The sequence below is a fragment of the Arachis ipaensis genome, chromosome B06, assembly GCF_000816755.2.
Source record: "Arachis ipaensis cultivar K30076 chromosome B06, Araip1.1, whole genome shotgun sequence".
Taxonomy (NCBI): Eukaryota; Viridiplantae; Streptophyta; class Magnoliopsida; order Fabales; family Fabaceae; genus Arachis; species Arachis ipaensis.
The window spans coordinates 109,725,078-109,744,433 of NC_029790.2; the positions used below are offsets into that span (position 1 = coordinate 109,725,078).

Consider the following 19,356-nt stretch of genomic DNA (forward strand, 5'->3'; position numbering starts at 1 on the left):
AAGGGCCTGGGGCTTAGGCTTGGGTTCATGGACGGGGAACTTGCCACCGTTCTTAGCCTTTATGGCCCACAAACCCCTCTTGTGGTACATCTGAGACCGAGAGTACTTCCCGATCCCCCGCACCAGTTCAGGGTTCCTGCCAACCTTCCTTGCTGCTCTCTGCTTCGGCGCCATTGCTCTCGTTCTTCACTCCACTGCAACGCTTACTTCTCCTCCCACAAAACCCTAATTCTACTTCCTTTGCTATTATCAATTATCTTAGGCTATATATTGCGCTGTGCCTTACCCTTGTAGACACATAAACCCAATAACTAGGCCCAACTTGTTTTTATTGTCTTGTTTGCATCGTAGCTCGGCCCAAATTCTTGTCCANATTATTAATTTCTTCCTATACCATATCTTATATACCATTCATTATTTTCTTTTTGTCTCTTTTCTTTTCCTCTTTCTGAGTTGGATTTGTTGCTGAAAATCATTACTTGAGATTATTTTCTGGGTAGAGACTCATAGTCTTATTCTTAGAATTTACTTGTAATATTAAGAGTTGATTTAATATTGAGTATTAACAAACACAGACAATATTAGACTATTTATATAATCATATTTATGGATTTATTTGTTATATTATTTATATCTATAAATTAATACTTGATTGTTATTAATATGTCTGTGAAAACATGTATTTTAATTTTTTATTTTAATTTTTTTTATAATTTTATATTTTTATTTAATTATAATTAAATCAATCAGGTAAACGAGTGACCACCGTTAAACTAATTTTTTAAGCACAACATTCAGAGGCTTATATCATTAATCAAAAGGAAATACCACATTCTATCCATATCATACCTTGTTATTTGCAACAGCATGTTCAGCAACTAATTGAATGGAATCTGGAGATAAAGTTAGGAAAAAGCCAGCAATGTAGTAATACTTGGCTTTTTCAACTGTTTACACACAAAACATGAACAATAACAAATGTCAGTCATCAGGACTATTCAGATATAGAGATATAAAGGGGTCCAAACAAATAAACTGGGTACCTAATGCCCAATTTTCTGGTCTTTTCAAATGCTCAGACTTGTAGCAATTAGCAGCTGCTAAGTTGGCAACAAGTGACCTATATTTAGAAGCAATCAATAGAAAGCTTCAGATAATTGTCTTGCAATCAAGCACATATAAAGCCAACTACCTATACACTTTGACTCTCCTTCCACTACCATCATCATCATTCATCAGTTTATTTATATATGGCATTGGAAGGTAGCTACCTTACTCATTCAGCAACAACCAACATTTGATTTGATTTCCATTTTTAGCATTCAGTAACAACCATTACAAAACAGCAGCATAACAACAACAGTGCCATAACAACAACAGCAGCTTAACAAGTTATTAATCACAAATTCCAAATTCAAAACACTGATCAGTGATCACACACTGCCATAACAAAACAGCAGCATAACAAGAACAGCAGCTTAACAAGTCACTAATCAGAAATTCCAAATTCAAAACACTGATCAGTGATCGCAAAATCACAGTGCCATAACAAAACAGCAGCATAACAACAACAGCAGCACAACAAGGGGAAAAGAACAATGAAAGACACAAAAGAAATTAGCAATCCTATTCCTGTTTCGTGCATTTAATTACTCACAAAACAAAACTCAAGTCCACCTGAATTGTTAATTTAACCTTGGTCTTATGGAATCATAAATAGGAATACATTACATTGCCCTTTCTTCTAAAATTCAAGCAAAAACAAAAAGGAATGGTTTTAGTAGTTTAGTACCTGTTTCAGCATTCGAACAATGTACATTGTTTCAAAACTCATGTTATTCTGTTGCATTGTTCTCTAAGGAATCCAGTGAACTTTAGGGCTCCCAACCCCACAACCTCCACGCCCACTTTTCGCATCACTTTGCCATTTAAAACCGTAAAACAAACATTTCAGACAAATCCCTGACTGCGACAGATGGCGACAAACAACGGCGACAACACGACGGCCGCCGAGCTGGAGGAAGAAGCGGTGCGCCTGCGACTGGTGACTGCGAACAGGTCGAAAACTTGGAGAACTCCCCTGACTGTGACGCACGAAGACTCGAGGAGACAAGCCCCTGACTGCGACGGACGGCGGCAAACACGGCTCCTCCCTGCGGCGGTGGTGGCGGCTAGGGTTTTTCCCGGGTTGAGGCAGGGCGTGTTCTGCTCGAAGGAATAAGGAAGGAGATGGAGAAGCGCGTTTTGTTTCTCCATTTGTTAGATAGGATACCGTGTTTCAATTTGTAGCTACACTGTTAGTGATGCGTGCCACATGTTTGATCAAAGTTCTTAATGAGTACTAGAAAATATGCTGCTTTTCTATTTTATTTTATTTGTTGATATATATATATATATATAAAATTACTAATTAAATATATTTGAATTACTGCGAGCTTATTGGTTATATATATAAAAGAAAATGTAGGTCTTTGATCTCTGTACTCTCTTTCATTTCATGCTCTGGCTCTGTCATGTGTTCTTTTGTATGAGGAAAAAAGGAGATAGAAATGGAAACAAACAAAAGAAACATGTTTTCAAGAACTGAAGAAATGAAATGATTATTTAGAATTGAGTATAGAGAATGGAAATAGAATATGTTTCCACAAACAACCATACCCTTAGATTGCCCCTTTTCTTCATTTACATTTTCTTTAACACCAAACATAGTTTATTTTGGGAAGATCAATTTTTTCCACTTATAATATTGATATCCTAGAGATGCATCAAACATCACATGAACATTAACTTGCATATTAGACAGTGTTTTAGTAACTGAAACGTAATGTTTTCCCATCATTTGGTTATTTAGGCCCAACTTACATTCTTATGTTTGAATGTTATCTTATTTTGAAGCAAATGACTCCATGTGGTACTCTATAATTTTGTTGATGAAGAAATTATTAAAATGTCATGTTAAAATTTTTGAATCCTTCTAGTGGTAATTAGTTTAGTTTGGTGCATTCTATTATTATTGAAGAATTTGAAAATGTTCTTGAAGCTCTATTGTTTTTGTTTTCAGGATTTTGTAAGTTAAATGATTTCTGAATGAAGGCTCACCCCTACATGAAGAGTGATATGGAAGAGTTGGATAAGCTTTTTTTACTTAATATCCAGTCAAGATGTGGGTCTAAAAGTTTAATATAACACTGAATTTTTGTTGCTCCTCCTCCAACAGAATGCTTACAAGCCTTTGAAACGAGTAGCAACAAAGAGACTATCTTCCCCTTAACTTGTTTGCTTTTGCGAAAAAATGGCGTCAACTTTGATCTATCGTGCTTCACGTAGGTTTCTCAAATATTCTTTCCCTTCTTCAGGCCTCTCCATAATATCATTCCCCTTCCATCTTCAATCCTTTAATCTCCACTGAACCATCTATAAGCATAAACCACAACTTCTATCCTTCACTCTGTCCATTTGGGCAATCCCACCATCAGGATTCTAAATTTGAGTATTTTAAAACTGTTCGATCTCTCTCAAATTTTCAGCTTGTTCAGCACATCTCTACATCACCTTCAAGTTTAAAAGAGGGGTCAAAGGGAAATAAGAATCAAAGTGGCAATGTGAGTAAAGCAAATATCTCTTGGATCGATTTGTACTTGCCTAGGCAGGTTCAGCCCTATGCACAGCTTGCTCGCCTAGATAAGCCCATTGGGACATGGTTGCTTCTATGGCCTTGTATGTGGTAAGTGTTCTATTTACTTGGCCTATGGGTAAATGCCTTGTCTACAAACAAGGACAGTCCAGTAATTTTATTATATGAAATTGATTGCTAATTGGAAATATATGTTACACTCTTTGAAATAGTAATGAATGAAGAAATTTTAAAAGAAATGATCATTCTATCGATTTGTAATTTTGTTCGTACAAGTTAATTTATGGTAACCTGGTTATTGAGTCTAAATTAATATTCTTTATCTTCTTATTTAAGTCCACAAGATTAGATAAGTTAAAATTGTTATTTGTTTATCGTTAGTACTATAAGTAGTTAAGCACCATCCGTACCATACATATCCACAAGAAAAACCTTGCCTTTCTTGTTCGTTATTTCTGTCCTAAAACCAGTCCAAGCTGCACCCCTTGAATCTTTCCTACTGCATTTGCATACATATGTATGGATGTACCCAAGGGTTGTGTTATGCAGTCAACTACGAATCTTTATGGCATGGATCATAGAACTTTGTGTATATCTTCAAACATAATACATTTTATTTTGTTTTACCTTGTCTTAGTATTTTCTGTAAAGTGCTTCACTTACAACCTTAACAATATGAATTGAAAATATATTTTTTTGTGCGGACCAGCGAGAGGTGTTGCCTTTTCTATATTACATCATGCCTGGAAGTTGTTTCTCTCTCTTTTATGCATTCCACTTTCTAAATTCATTCTTGTTTTATTTTATTTAATAACTTATTTATTTTATGTTTCTAATTTCGATGCTTAGGTCAATTACGTTGGCTGCAACTCCAGGACAGCTGCCTGATTTTAAAATGTTGGCATTGTTTGGATGTGGGGCTTTGCTTTTGAGGGGTGCTGGGTGTACTATTAATGATCTCCTTGATCGTGACATTGATACAAAGGTAAATAGTTTTCTTTTATATTTTTATGTATTGAGAGATACTGAAATCGTTATTTCATGTTGTAAATTAATTTTTCACAAGTACATGTTATTAGCATAGTGTGAATGTTTAACTTATATTATACATTTGATTTAAGTTAAAAAAAATAATTTGAAAGCTTAGTCATGCCAAGTCTAGTGCCTTGGTACTTCACATGGCCTGTAAGTTCATGTATCTTGCATTTGAAGGTTTTTCTTTTTACTTTTTCTGGTTCATTTTCATCGTCCCTGCCCTATTTCTAATATGATTCAAAATATAAATCTATCAATTTACTTGCATGAAACATCCCTTCGATTTTATTCCTATGACATCACATTTCTTATTTTGTTTTAATGAGTATTGAACATGTTGACTAAATCAAATCAAAATCAAATTCTTAATTTCTTTCCTGAATCTTTTATGTAAATAGAATTAATTATAAATCTTTTCCTTTTTGGGTTTAGCTTAATTTTAGGGATTTTATGATTAGAAATCTTTCCTTTATTTTAGGCTAGTATTTTTCCTTTCTTTCCTATTTTCTAGTTATTTCTATTTCTGTAATTCCTCTATAAAGAGGCTGATTCCCTATACATTTGATAATACAATACATTCAAACACTTCAATTTGGTATTAGAGCAGAATCTCTGCACTGTACCTCTGATTTATAGCTATGGCTGACAGTTCCTCAGTCATTAATCCTGAACAGAAGGAGAACACCACTCCTACTCCAACTGCTCATGAGGCTGAAAAATCATCATTGAGTAAGGAATAGGTTGAGCAGCTCATAAGGTGATGCTGTTCTAACAGCAGCCTATCTCATAAATCGAATGCCCACACGTGTGTTAAATTACTGCACACCGTTGGATACTTTCAAAAAGAATTTTCCAGCAAACAGGTTGCATTCTGACTTACCTTTAAAAGTATTTGGTTGCACTGTGTTTTTACATACACCTTCATATCGAAGTAAACTTGATCCAAGGGCAGAAAAATGCATTTTTATTGGCTATTCCCCAAGTCAAAAGGGTTATAAATGTTTCAATCCACACACCAAGAAAATTCATGTAAGTATGGATGTTACTTTTTTGGAACATGAAACATTTTTTCAAAAAAATTCTCTTCAGGGGGAGAGTCTAAGGGAAGAAATTTTTTTGCATGAACCTTTACCCACTCCTATCTTACATATTGAGGATACAACTTTCACTAATCAAGTAAATTCTGAAACAATTGCAAAACAAGATGTGAAAATCAATTCTGAAATTGTGCCAGAATTAGTTGGAATCCAAACAGGAAAAGAAATACCACAAGAAAAGGAGCTTCGGTGTTATGTTCGGAAATATCCCAAGAAGACTAGAGACCAGCCCATCATCTCTGTACCAACCCAATCTGAAAACCCGGAAGACGGCCCAACTGTAGTACTTCAGGAACTTCCAGGTAAATCTGAAATTGTCACTTCTAATAATAATTTGCCAATAGCCCTTAAGAAAGAAACCAGAACCTGCACCAAAAAGATACTTAAAACCAGCACCAACCATCCTATTTCCAATTATGTCTCTTACCAAAATCTCTCTAAAAAACATCGAGCTTTTACTTCTAAAATTATAAATCTGTTTGAGTCTAGGAACATAGAGGAAGCACTAGATGATCCCAACTGAAAATTAGCAGTGATGGAAGAGTGGCATGCACTCAAGAAAAATGAAACTTGGGAGATTGTCGATCTGCCACAGAATACAAAATTGGTTGGTTGCAGGTGGGTTTTTACCATCAAGTGCAATGCTGATGGAAGCATAGAGAGGTATAAGGCTAGGTTAGTAGCTAGGGGATATACACAAACCTATGGAGTAGACTATCGAGAGACTTTTGCTCCAGTTGCCAAACTCAGTTCTGTGCGGATTCTCTTATCCCTTGCTGCGAATTACAATTGGCCTTTACACCAATTGGATATAAAGAATGCTTTCCTGAATGGGGAACTAGAGGAAGAGGTGTTCATGAAACTTCCACCTGGATTTGAAGCTGAACTAGAGAGGAATAAAGTGTGCAAACTAAAGAAATCTCTCTATGGATTGAAACAATCCCCAAGAGCTTGGTTTGAACGACTTGGAATGGTGGTGAAGGGACTTGGTTATACTCAAAGCCAAGCTGACCATACACTTTTATATAAGCATTCAGCAGCTAATAAAACTGCCATCTTAATTGTATATGTGGATGACATTATTCTGACAGGTGATGATTTTTTGGAGCTAAAAGACTTGAAGGAGAAGCTTGCCAAAGCATTTGAAATCAAAGAACTTGGCTCATTAAAATACTTCCTTGGAATTGAATTTGCAAGGTCTAAGGAAGGCATTTTTATGAACCAACGAAAGTACATCCTAGATCTTTTAAAAGAGACGGGATTACTTGGTTGTAAAGCTGCTGAAACACCTATAGAGCCTAACTTAAAATTGAAGCCAGCTGAACCAGAAAATGTAATGGACAAAGGGAGATATCAGCGGTTGGTAGGGAGGCTAATCTATTTATCCCATACACGCCCAGATATAGCCTTTGCTGTGAGCATGGTAAGCCAGTTTATGCATTCACCTGGTCAAGAACACATGGATGCTGTCTTTAGAATCCTAAGGTACTTAAAAGGGTCGCCTGGGAAAGGGTTACTCTATAAAATGCATGGACATCTTCAAGTAGAAGCTTATACAGATGCAGATTGGGCTGGGAATGTCATGGATAGAAGGTCAACATCTGGGTATTGTACTTTTGTTGGCGGAAACCTGGTCAGTTGGAGGAGTAAAAAACAGAGTGTTGTGGCACAAAGTAGTGCAGAAGCTGAGTTTAGAGCAGTGGCTCATGGAATATGTGAAGCAATATGGGTAGAGAAAATCCTACAAGAACTAAAAGTTTCCATTTCTCCACCAATGAGGTTGTATTGTGACAACAAATCTGCAATTTCCATTTCTCATAATCCAGTGTTGCATGATAGAACTAAACATGTTGAAGTTGACAAGCATTTTATCAGGGAAAAGATTGAGAGAGGACAGATTTGCATTTCATATGTTCCAACCACGGAACAATTAGCAGATATTCTAACTAAAGGATTACCCAAGAAGACTTTTGATAGCATAATAAGCAAGCTGTCAATGAATGATATCTTCAAGCCAGCTTGAGGGGGAGTGTTGACTAAATCAAATCAAAATCAGATTCTTAATTTCTTTCCTGAATCTTTTATGTAAATAGAATTAATTATAAATCTTTTCCTTTTTGGGTTTAGCTTAATTTTAGGGATTTTATGATTAGAAATCTTTCCTTTATTTTAGGCTAGTATTTTTCCTTTCTTTCCTATTTTCTAGTTATTTCTATTTCTGTAATTCCTCTATAAAGAGGCTGATTCCCTGTACATTTGATAATACAATACATTCAAACACTTCAATTGAACATGAGATTTTATTTGATTTTCATACCTACCTTGGGCATTTTTCAGAACCCATTAAGCATTTTTTACTTTTTTACTATACATAATTGTATGATGCAGGTAGAACGAACAAAGTCAAGGCCTATGGCAAGTGGTCTTTTGACACCATTTCAGGGACTTTGTTTTCTTGGTATTCAGTTAACTTTGGGTCTTGGGATTCTTCTGCAACTGAATTATTATAGGTTAGTGTTAACTTTGAATAGCTGAGCCTGTGATCATTATTACATCTACATGACTACATCAAGTGTGAAAATTTGAGTATTGTCAAAATGTTGAATGTTGTGATTTGTGAACTTTTTGCAGCCGTGTTCTGGGTGCCTCATCCTTGTTGCTTGTCTTTTCTTATCCCCTCATGAAGAGGTTTACATTTTGGGTAATTAATTTCTTCAATTTTAGTCTCTTCTGAAAGATTTTATTGTTATCTTTGACATACAATCTCATTATGCTTTTTATGGCACTCGTAAATTTTTTGTTAGCCCCAGGCGGGTTGACCTTTACTTAGGGCGCTTTGTTAGGATGGGCAGCAATTAGACGAAGTCTAGATCCAAGAATAGTGCTGCCACTTTATGCCTCTGGAGTTTTTTGGACACTTGTTTATGATACAATCTATGCTCACCAGGTAAAATCAACATTACTTCCTGAAGGTTTTTCTCCTCTGTCCTGCTATTTAATTGCTGCATGATATATCCCGGTGTGGGGTGATTATCTTGACTCCAATAGTTCAGTGTGTTATGAAACAAACCATACAATGATAGACTACTTGCTACCTTCCAATACAAATTATATAATTAAAGCATTGTAAACAAAGTTCTTGGTCTATGCGTATATTGATAACCTTGCATTCAGGATAAAGAAGATGACCTGAAAGTGGGAGTTAAGTCAACTGCTTTGCACTTTGGTGATTTTACAAAGGAGTGGATTACTGGGTTTGGCATTGCATGCCTTGGTGGTCTTGCCCTCAGTGGCTATAATGCTGAAATTGGTATGTTTTATGAGTTATGACCCATTTTATGTTCTCTCTGTTTCGAGTTTTTAGAACTATATTTGGATTTCAATGGTTGTTTTCCTGTTCAACCTTCTGATTCATATTTGTGGAGCAGGCTGGCCATATTATGCATTTCTGGCAGCTGCATCTGGACAACTAGGCTGGCAAATATGGACAGTTGACCTCTCATCACGTGCTGATTGCAATTGCAAGTATGTTTTGGAAGTTTTTGTTTAAAGTTCACCCAGAAAAGGGATTGTTGCATAAATCCATGTATTAAATTTCATTTTCACTTTCCAAAGACTAATAATTCATATGGCTTTACTGCAAGCACTTGATGATATATTTATATGTCCTCAGACCTCAACAGATAGAAATCCCCCAAAATTCAGTGATTGTTCAATTTCTCTATTGATTACTCTTCCAATGTTATATTGATGGTTTCAGAAACTTATGATGCATCCACCTGTTCATTAGTTTACCATAAAACGTTTAGTTCTACACTTCTAACCTCTCAATGTTGAACTTAATGAACTGACTTTTGTACCTTTTGCTTGCATCCAGATTTAATTCAAACAAGTGGTTCGGAGCTATCATATTTGGTGGAATCCTAGCTGGAAAACTTGTATCATAGGGGTAATTTGTCTGGTTGAGTAGTTTATTCTTTTATCTTGGAATAACTTACCAAATTTGCATGAGTTATACCAATTGTCATGAGTCATCAGTCATCGCCTTAGGATACTGTATGATTTTACTTCCTTACCACATATAACAATTTTTGCCTCCAAGAAAAAGTTAATGTTTGTTTTATTATTTCTTTTGAACCAAGTGTTGTGATTCTGAAGAACTATCTGGAGTGTGCCCAAGGAATGGAGCAGCTTTCCTCCAATACACTATCATCATTACTTTTCAACAAATCCAATATTAGCCAAGTAATGTTGGGATTTTTTTTTTTTTTTTTGCGACTGAATGTTGGGAAATGGTTGAATTGGAATAGCTAACACTTATATTGGACTCGAAGGGAAATGCTTAATGACAGTTGATCAATGGTTAACTAGTTGAAGTACTTGATTACTATTAAACTACTCTTCTACTTTAGCCCATGACAACAATAAAGAAGTATCGTGGCCCACAAATTCAGCCCAACAGAATACAAAAATTCAATTTTAATTTTAGTCTTTATTATCTTATCTTTATCTTATCTTTAATTGTTCTTATCTTATCTTTATTTGCTTTTATCTTTCATAGGACAATGCTCTATATATATTTAGTTTTACCTTCATAGTTTACAATACACTTCAGTACAATTCAATCAATCAACAATCAATAAAATTTCGCATTCTTTTCTTTTCTTATTCTTTCACAATTTTATCATGGTATCAGAGCCATGGTATCCTCCTTGAGGAGGATATATAAGTTATCATCTCTTCGGTGAGAAATCACCATGCTTTTTTTTTCAACTTCCTCCCACAATAAATAATCGTAGATTTAGTTACATGCATCCAAGTGAAAATTCTACCACACTTTTGATTATCCCGGTTCTTTACCAACAATTCCGTCTGCGCCTTCTTAGCATTTCATCAGCAACTTCTTCCGGGAGTTTCGTCAGTATTCTGTTTCAGCAGTTCAATCTGCATCTGTTCTAGCAGTTCAATCTGCATCTGTTCTAGCAGTTTCATCTGCACTCTTATTGCGCTCTACGCGCCATTTGAAGACCACTCTTATTGCGCCATAGGCGCCCTCTAAAGATCAATCTTGTTGCGTTTTACACGCTTATTTTTTATTTTTTTATTTTTTTATTTTTTATTTTTTCATTCTTTTTTTTTTTATGAAGATCGCTGCTTGCTCTCTCTCCCTCAAGCACAGCATCTCCTTTTATGTATTTTTGCCGTCGGCAGCTCAAGCTCCGCCGCACGCAATTGTTTAAAGATCGCTGCTCAAGCACAGCATCTCCTTTTATGTATTTTTGCCGTCGGCAGCTCAAGCTCCGCCGCACGCAATTGGTTAAAGATCGCTGCTCAAGCACAGCATCTCCTTTTATGTATTTTTGTTGTCGGCAGCTCAAAGCTCCGCCGCACGCAATTGTTTAAAGATCGCTGCTCAAGCACAGCATCTCCTTTTATATTTTTGCAGTAGGCAGCTCAAGCTCTGCCGCACGCATCTTTCTCCGCGTCACCACGTCAGACGCGCTTTTCTCAACAATTTCATCGGAACTTATCCAAGCTGTGGATTATTGACATCTTCCATCCACCAGCTTGCGGGGGCGTATTAAACTACTCTTCTACTTTAGCCCATGACAACAATAAAGAAGTATCGTGGCCCACAAATTCAGCCCAACAGAATACAAAAATTCAATTTTAATTTTAGTCTTTATTATCTTATCTTTATCTTATCTTTAATTGTTCTTATCTTATCTTTATTTGCTTTTATCTTTCATAGGACAATGCTCTATATATATTTAGTTTTACCTTCATAGTTTACAATACACTTCAGTACAATTCAATCAATCAATAATCAATAAAATTTCGCATTCTTTTCTTTTCTTATTCTTTCACAATTTTATCAATTACCTTATCGTTACAAGGTAAATAACTTCTAATTATTATTATTGTGTTAGCAGGGCTTTTTTCATGAAGGAAAAATTAGTCATCGAAAAACCAAAAATTCAACAGACGAGAGACAAGGTTGAATGCCATTAGAAGGTACATGGTTGCTTGGTATTCATGTTGCAATTTTAGTAGTTTGAAATCTTAAACCAACGGTGTGCCAATGTTGAATATTTGGCTGTACATGATGCATTGTTGTTTCATCCAATCTAAGGAGTAAGTCTATGATCCTAAGATCAGATCATTCTAAGCATCTTGCATTTTTAATTTGGTGGATTATGAAGCTTCCTGTTGGTGATTTATCTTTGTAGGACACTAGTTTAGTAGCTGAAATCATACTTAGGATATATTTGATTGCAGGTAAAACTGGAGTAGAAATTTTCATGGATGAATTTGATATGTGAAATTGCACATGGACTTCATCCTTGAAAATTTCACCCCATTTTTACTTACAACTAAACATACTCTTCAGGTGTGGTTGTCTGTTGAGGGAAAGGAAGGGAAGGAAATGGTTTGAAGGATAGAATGGAGTTATATCAAGTTCCTCTATCTCTCTTTCTCTTCAAAATCTCAACTCACAAACACACTATTAGTGAGAATGAGGAGAAGAAGAGAAAATGTTGGGACATTCAAGTTCAACTGCCAAGACTGATTATGAAAGGCAGAGAAAAATTTGTGACCAACTTATTTACACTTTGTGATCACCTGAACTGAAAGGTTCGAACACATGTTGCTGTAAAAGGCCAACTATGCAGAAGAAGAATATCTATGCAAAATATTTCCTACTCCTACCAGTTTTTCCCTCTGAACCCCTAGACTTCCTACTCGACTTTTTGGTGGTTTCCGCCACCTTGACTGCTGAGAATTCCAATTCTCCCTATCCCTTTGGAGAGGGAGGTCAAGAATGTTCTTCCATTTCCTCCTTTATCAATCATGCCTTGTTTCATAAACATCTGCTCCTTTTCTAACTCACTTAGCCTCATCCTCATCCTCGAAATCTCTAGGTTCAGCTCCCGGTTCTCTCCTCGCAGAGAAGCATAGTTATCTCTTAGGGACATGGCAGTAATTGGAATGCCACTGCTTATTCTCTGTGACAGTAGGCCATCTCTTGAACTCCCTGACACTGCATTCTTCAACTGTAGTTGCTCGCAGTACAGGACTTGCACTACCATCTGCAGTGGAAGTCTATCATTTTGTGATGGCTTTGTTAAAATTGTGTTGAAAATTTTGTTAATCTTAGTTAAATCTTGTTAATTTTTGTTAAAGCTTGTTAATTTTTTATGCTAACATAAATTGAGTTCTGTTGGTTTGAGTGTTAGATAATCAAAATATAGATGTTAATAACTTATGATTATGCTAGTAGTTTCTTCAGAGTTGGTTCCATAATACTTGCCATTCATGATGCAAGTGATGTATTCATGGAAATCAATTCTAAATTTCCAGATTAAAGGGCTCTTGGTTATGGCTGCATGGCTCTGATTTAATGCTACTTGAACATGGGACTTATGTTCAAATGGAAAACGTAAGAGATGACTGCTAAACTGTATTCTGAAGTGTGTTATAACAAAAATAGTTGTAGCAACTTTTCTACTTGTAAGGAATGGTTATATTATTAGGAAAATTTGCAAGTTTTACATGATATATCAGCTAAAGAGTAGATAAAAGTGATGCAACCATGATGAGAGAAAAGTTGATATAAACAACATCCTCTTCTTGGCCCAGTTTGAAAAAACTTCTTAAATAAACTCTTTTGAAAAAGGACTTTAAATATAAGGATTTTTATTAATAGCAGCTTATAAATAAGTTATTTTGTGTTTGGATTTTTAATTATAAAAGTACTTATTTTAAAATTATAGCATTTGGATAAATGACTCAAAAAATACAATTTTTTTTACATAGAGAATGATGATAACAAATACCTTTCAATATTAAATGTTAATTTTACATAATTTAATCAGTGAGATTTTATACCATACACAATGTTATGTACAAATTTAATAATAAAAATAGAATGGTAGATGATGAAAAAAAAATTCCTGGAAGAAACATAAATAATGGTAGAGGGTCAGTAATTTCAACAAATGAAACATTACATAAAAATGGTAGTGGAAGGCCAATATTTCTTGCAGATGGAATATGGTCAATATTTCCAGCAAAATCTGGAAATATTTTTCACAGTCAAGAATGAAGGTAGCATAATGATCTCTTTTATTTTAATGGAAATGATAAAATAACTTCTAAGAAAGCTTTTGATTGCATTGCATTTTCTTTTTAGGGTTGTGTTTATAATTTATTTATTATTTTATTATAAAATAATTTTTTGGTTGAACCACAATTAAACCAGTTAGACTAATAAATCAGTAACTAGAACGATTTGATGATCGATCCGGTTTAGATAAATCCCTCCTTCTAATAGTTGATCTATCTCGAGTTTGAGTTTGAGTTTTGATTTGTAATATCTAGTTTTATTGTTTCGGTATATAAACATGCTCTCATAACAATGTTGTCATCGTCATTGTCAAATGTTTTATTGGCCAAGTTTCAACTAAGTCAAATATGCGTGCATCTTTTTTCAATGACGTCGTCATCACTTCTTCGTCATTATGCTTCCTCTTCTGCACGCTTCTTCTTCAACAATATTGTCATTGCCATCGTCTTCTTTTCTTATTCTTGTTCTTCTCCTTCTCTTGATCTTCTTCAACAACATCGTTGTCATTATTGTCGTCTTCATCTTTTTCTTTTAATTTCTTATATATGTTCAAAAAGTTAGAGGTTTAGTGCACATAAATTTTGATGCATAGCACTAAAATATAGCACTAAAATGTTGGTGCACAGCACAACTTTTTAAAGGATTGTATGTCTATAATACTGACACCCAACTAACAATGTCCATAATACTGACACCCAACTAACAAAAATATGCACAACCCATGAATTTTGATATGTGGCATAGTAATTTTTTAAGGACTATACGTCAAAAATATTAGCACCCAACTAACAAAATACATACAACATAAAAATTTGGTGCACCTCACAGTTTTTTATGCCAAGCACACAAAAATCTTAAAAAACTATAATTGACTCACCCATTCAACAAAATATATTTATAACAAAAATTTATGTGCTACGTATAAAAATTTGAATAAAAGACAAATAGGTCCTTGACCTTTTAAAATGCGGATATTTTCGTCCCTCAAGATTGAAAAATACATTTCGATCCCTCACCATGTAAATTTCGTGATAATTATGTCCTTCCGTAAAATTGGTGCTCGAAACGATAACGGAGATTGTTGAGGTGGATGGGTAGAGAGTGATGTGTCCGTTACAGTTGTTGAAGTGGATGGGGAGCAAATTATTGGAAGACAATTTGGTCCTTAATGGCCATAACACCCAAAAACGACGCCGTGTCAAAATCCAAAAACCAAAAACACCCAATTTTAATCCCCAAAAATTGAAAACACCCCTTTTCCTCAAACATTCTCCTTGTCTTGCAATCCAATTTCAATCTTCAAGTCAGTAAATAAACAAACAAATAAATAAGAAACATGAAACCCAAATCCTTCTCCCAAAAACAGCATATGCACATAAGCTTATATATTACTCAGGCTTGGTTTGGTAAAACTTTTATTTTTTGAAAGTAGCTTATAAAAGCTGTCTTTTAAAAGACAGCTTTTTAAAAGCCGCAGCACTTGTGTTTGGTAAAATCACGTTAAAAACAGCTTTTAATAAGCACAAGCATTGCAATTGTGTTTGGTAAAACAGTTTTTAAAAATTAAAAAAATTATAATAAACATATTTATAACGAAGAATAATTTTTTTTTCAAATTTTAGAGACCAATAATTTAAATATTTATTTGATTTACTCTCTATATTAATATAAATAGAGTTATCATTAGTTAATAATAAAACTTGTATGTAATCCAATGTTAGTACTGATACATCCATTACTATATATTGACTCACTTTTACAAATCACATAAACTGGGACACATATCTCAAGTAAAATTATATATCTATATTTACATATGTATATATATGTTGTTATTATAATTTTGACTAATGTTCATGAAGTTGGTGTACGAAAATTTTATGATTGGTTTTCATAAATCAGGTCTCCTTCACGTTTTAAAGAACAGAGAAAAATAAACATCTACTAAAAAATACAAAAACAACGCACAAAATAATATAAATATATAGAAGTTAATGCCTAATACATGATAGAGATGTATTTGTGTTAAAATTGTGAAGATTAGATTGAAAAATAAAAAATATATGAAGATTGTGTTAGAATTTATGAAGGTTAGGTTGAGAAATTAGAAATATATGACTATTTCAATGGCAATATAATGGTGGAAAATATGTGTGGGAAAATAAATGAAATCTGGTGTTAATAATTAATAATGATAATTTTGAATATTTATTATATTAGATTTTTTTTAATTTTGATAAGCACAAGCCAACTTTAAAAAACTCCCTCTTAGGTGCTTTCAAAAGCACCCCTAACTTTTAAAAGCCGCAAGCACTTGGACTTTTTAATTTACCAAGCACAAAATGAGGTACATGTGCTTTTAAAAAGCAGAAGCACATCTTCAAAAAGTTTTACCAAACCCAGCCTCAGACTTCAATTATGGATGGTGAGATCACAGGTTTAAAAATATCTTATACAATCCTTAAGTTATGTATTGCCACATAAGTGAAAGTGCTTAAACTACTTACTACTTGAAAATATTTGATTTTTTTTAATATTCAGCCAATACAATAAAATAGAATAAGAACAAAGAGAGTATTTTTACAGATAAATGAGCGAGACGATGGGGGCACTTATCGTCAAAAGCAACCCACTGGGACTTAGAATTATCGAACCAAACCACGATCTCACGACCCAGAAGCTGAAAGGGCGTTGGGTACCGAGGGTTCAGATCCTCCACCAGAGAAACTGGGTACTAGTGATCCTTCCATGTGAACTTCGTGGACAAGCTCTCTTCATCGGCACCTTCATCAATTTCGTTGCTTTCTTCGGTTTCAACCTTTGTTGGTGGCGCAGCAACACGTGGAATTGTTAGAGAGAGGGTTGTTCTGGTTCTCCATGTGATGGAAATGGAGTTTGGTTCGGTTAAAAATGGGAGCTTTGTGAAGGAGAAAAGAGGAAAAGGTTATGGGGGTTTGGTTCTCAGTGAAGAGAGTGTTAGCGTGGTTGAAAAGGTTGAAGAAGAGTATCGCAGTGCCATCAATGGTGAAAAAAAATGTTTTCTTTTTGGGACTTGAGGTGTTGTTAAGGTTTGAAGAGGGTTGTTAAGCTCAATCTAGCATACGGCGTCGTTTTGGCCATTAAGGACCAATTTGTCCTCCAACAATCTGTTTCCCATCCACTTCAGCAACCGTAACAGACACATCACTCTCCACCCGTCCACCTCAACAATCTCCATTACCGTTTTGAGCACCAATTCCACGGAAGGACATAATTGTCACGGAATTTACATGGTGGGGGATCAAAATGTGTTTTTCAATCTTGAGAGACAAAAATTTCAGCGTTTTAAAAGGTTAAGGACCTATTTGTCTTTTACTCTAAAAATTTTTATTCTATGGATAAAAATGTATATGCTATGTGTAAAAATTTCTATGATATATTGATAAATTTGTGTTATGTATAAAATCTTCTATGCCAGTATAAATTTTTGTATTGAAAAATGTGAAAAAGAAAAAGCGGCCACGCATGCATGTGTTTTTTTGTTAGACTTATACCAAGTTGACTGTACTTGATTACACGTATACATGTAAATTTTAATCACTTAATTATTTTCTATTGAATTAGATAAATTAGTAAAAGGAAACAGGGTTTAGTGAGAGTGCGTACTTCGTACTTTGTACAATTTTAAAAATCGAAGATGAGCGGTGGAGTGAGTGGGGAAGAGACTTTGAGGGTGAAACACGGCGAGGCAGCCGATAATGTCGGTGGAAGAGATAAGGGGGAGAGTGGGGGAGGGCTTGCATCAGGGAAAAAGGAGGATCATATTTCGGGATGGATTTTTAAGCCTTTGAAGGTTTCTTTCAGGGACAAAGTTGTGAGTTCTAAGATTGCTAAAGCTTTTTCACTCGTTGAAACTTTGTCAGGAGATAACATTGCAGTAGTATCTGAGAAGCAAGGAGATCTCTTACTACCGAGTATAACGTTTACCAAAGAAGCTAAGAATTGTTTGGCAGAACTTTATAAGGATGCTATAGTGATTAAGGTGCTAGGTAAACATTATAGCTACACTGGATTGTCTCATAAACTCCGAATGGTATGGCGGATTAAGGGAGGTTTTGATTTGTTGGACGTGGGGTTTGACTATTTCCCTGTGAAGTTTGATGTGGCTGAGGAGCGAGAAAAGGTTCTCTTAGGAGGTCTATGGATGATTGAGGGAAATTATGTGGCAGTGAAGTCTTGGGATCAAGAGTTCAGATCAAGTGAAAACTGTTTTAGAGCAACTTTAGTGTGTATTAGAATTACTGGATTACGAATTTAGTGCTACCAAGAAGATGCAATGCTCCGTGTTGCGGCTGCAGTTGGCATCCCTGTTAAGGTTGATTTGGCAACAAAATCAGCTGAAAGAGGATGATATGCTCGTGCCTGTGTTCAGATATATTTAGGATTGCCCGTGACTAAGAAGATTCTTGTTGAAGGTGTTAAATATGAGGTTGAATATGAGGTTGAATATGAAAGTTTTCACCTTATTTGTGGCTCCTATCTCAAGTTTGGTCATGATATGAAGGTGTGCAAGACTGACAGCAACGCGGGAGGAGGAAATAATGCCAAGGGGGTCCACGATGTAGCAAAGCAGCCAGAAAGGTTAAATTCAAAAAATCCGGTGCATGTGAAAACGACAAGTTTCCATTTTGGCTAGAATCTTGGAGGTGAGACCGTAACTGTTGCTGTTCCGGATTTGGTGGAGAGTGATTTGAATGCTGTTCATGTAGACCGTGCTCAACATGAGGATTTGGAAGGTTGGACTCAAGTGATTAGGAAAGGAAAGTATAAAATGGGTCAAAAGCCTTCTCCTAGCACCTATCAGGTCCAACCAAAAGCAAAGAAGACTCCTAACAATGCTACCAATACTTGGACAAGGCCTAATCATCAACGTACAACACAAGCTATCGAATCCAAAGTAAAATTAAGAAGGGGTATTAATATTGGAAAATCGGTTAGTGTGGCTTCTTCGGAGACCCGTCACAATGTAGATCATCAACAGTAAGGTGAGACAACAAATGGCACTGTGCGGAAGCGTCTTCGCCCAAACTCTTCGCAGAAGTTGCCGGCAGATAAGGATGGAGCATCGGCGGCGGGTGTGGCGCAAGTTTTGACGGAGAAAATTGTGTTGCAATTTGAGAGTCTATTAAAGGCAGGATCATCGAAGACAGGGACACCATGTTAAGTCTCGGGTTTGTTATTGGAGCTCCCTTTTTGCTGTTTTTTTATGGATAGTTTCAATATCATAGCCTAGAATGTGAGGGGTGCGTCTAACAAGATGGCTCGTGTGCATTGTAAAAATTTGGTGAGAATATATAAACCATCTTTCTTCTTTCTCTTTGAGACTCATACTGTGTTTAATAATATGAAGAATTTTTGGGATAATTTGGGTTTTCATTGTGTTGGTGTTGAGAAAGTAGTAGGACACAGGGGTGGCATTTGGT

General features: G+C 35.3%; 2 protein-coding genes and 1 long non-coding RNA gene across 3 annotated transcripts in view; 2 read left to right on the forward strand and 1 right to left on the reverse strand.

Annotated features, from left to right (window-relative positions):
* LOC107604822 (60S ribosomal protein L6-1) overlaps positions 1-296 on the reverse strand; it is a gene marked incomplete at its 5' end in the record, with an annotated part of 1,793 nt that extends 1,497 nt beyond the window's left edge. The window contains 1 exon segment of the mRNA XM_016306521.2: positions 1-296. Within this exon segment, the coding sequence (XP_016162007.1) occupies positions 1-174 (174 nt within the window).
* On the forward strand, positions 3,236-8,585 carry LOC107647254 (4-hydroxybenzoate polyprenyltransferase, mitochondrial-like). The gene is given in 6 exon segments (XM_021105612.1): positions 3,236-3,361; positions 3,363-3,724; positions 4,484-4,619; positions 8,155-8,276; positions 8,398-8,467; positions 8,571-8,585. Coding segments are annotated over 6 exon segments (774 nt in total). The 5' UTR covers positions 3,236-3,292.
* Positions 8,603-12,388, forward strand: LOC110263468. Its single transcript, XR_002349158.1, has 4 exons — positions 8,603-8,713; positions 8,941-9,291; positions 9,644-9,715; positions 11,700-12,388. It is a non-coding gene; the product is annotated as an uncharacterized LOC110263468 (long non-coding RNA).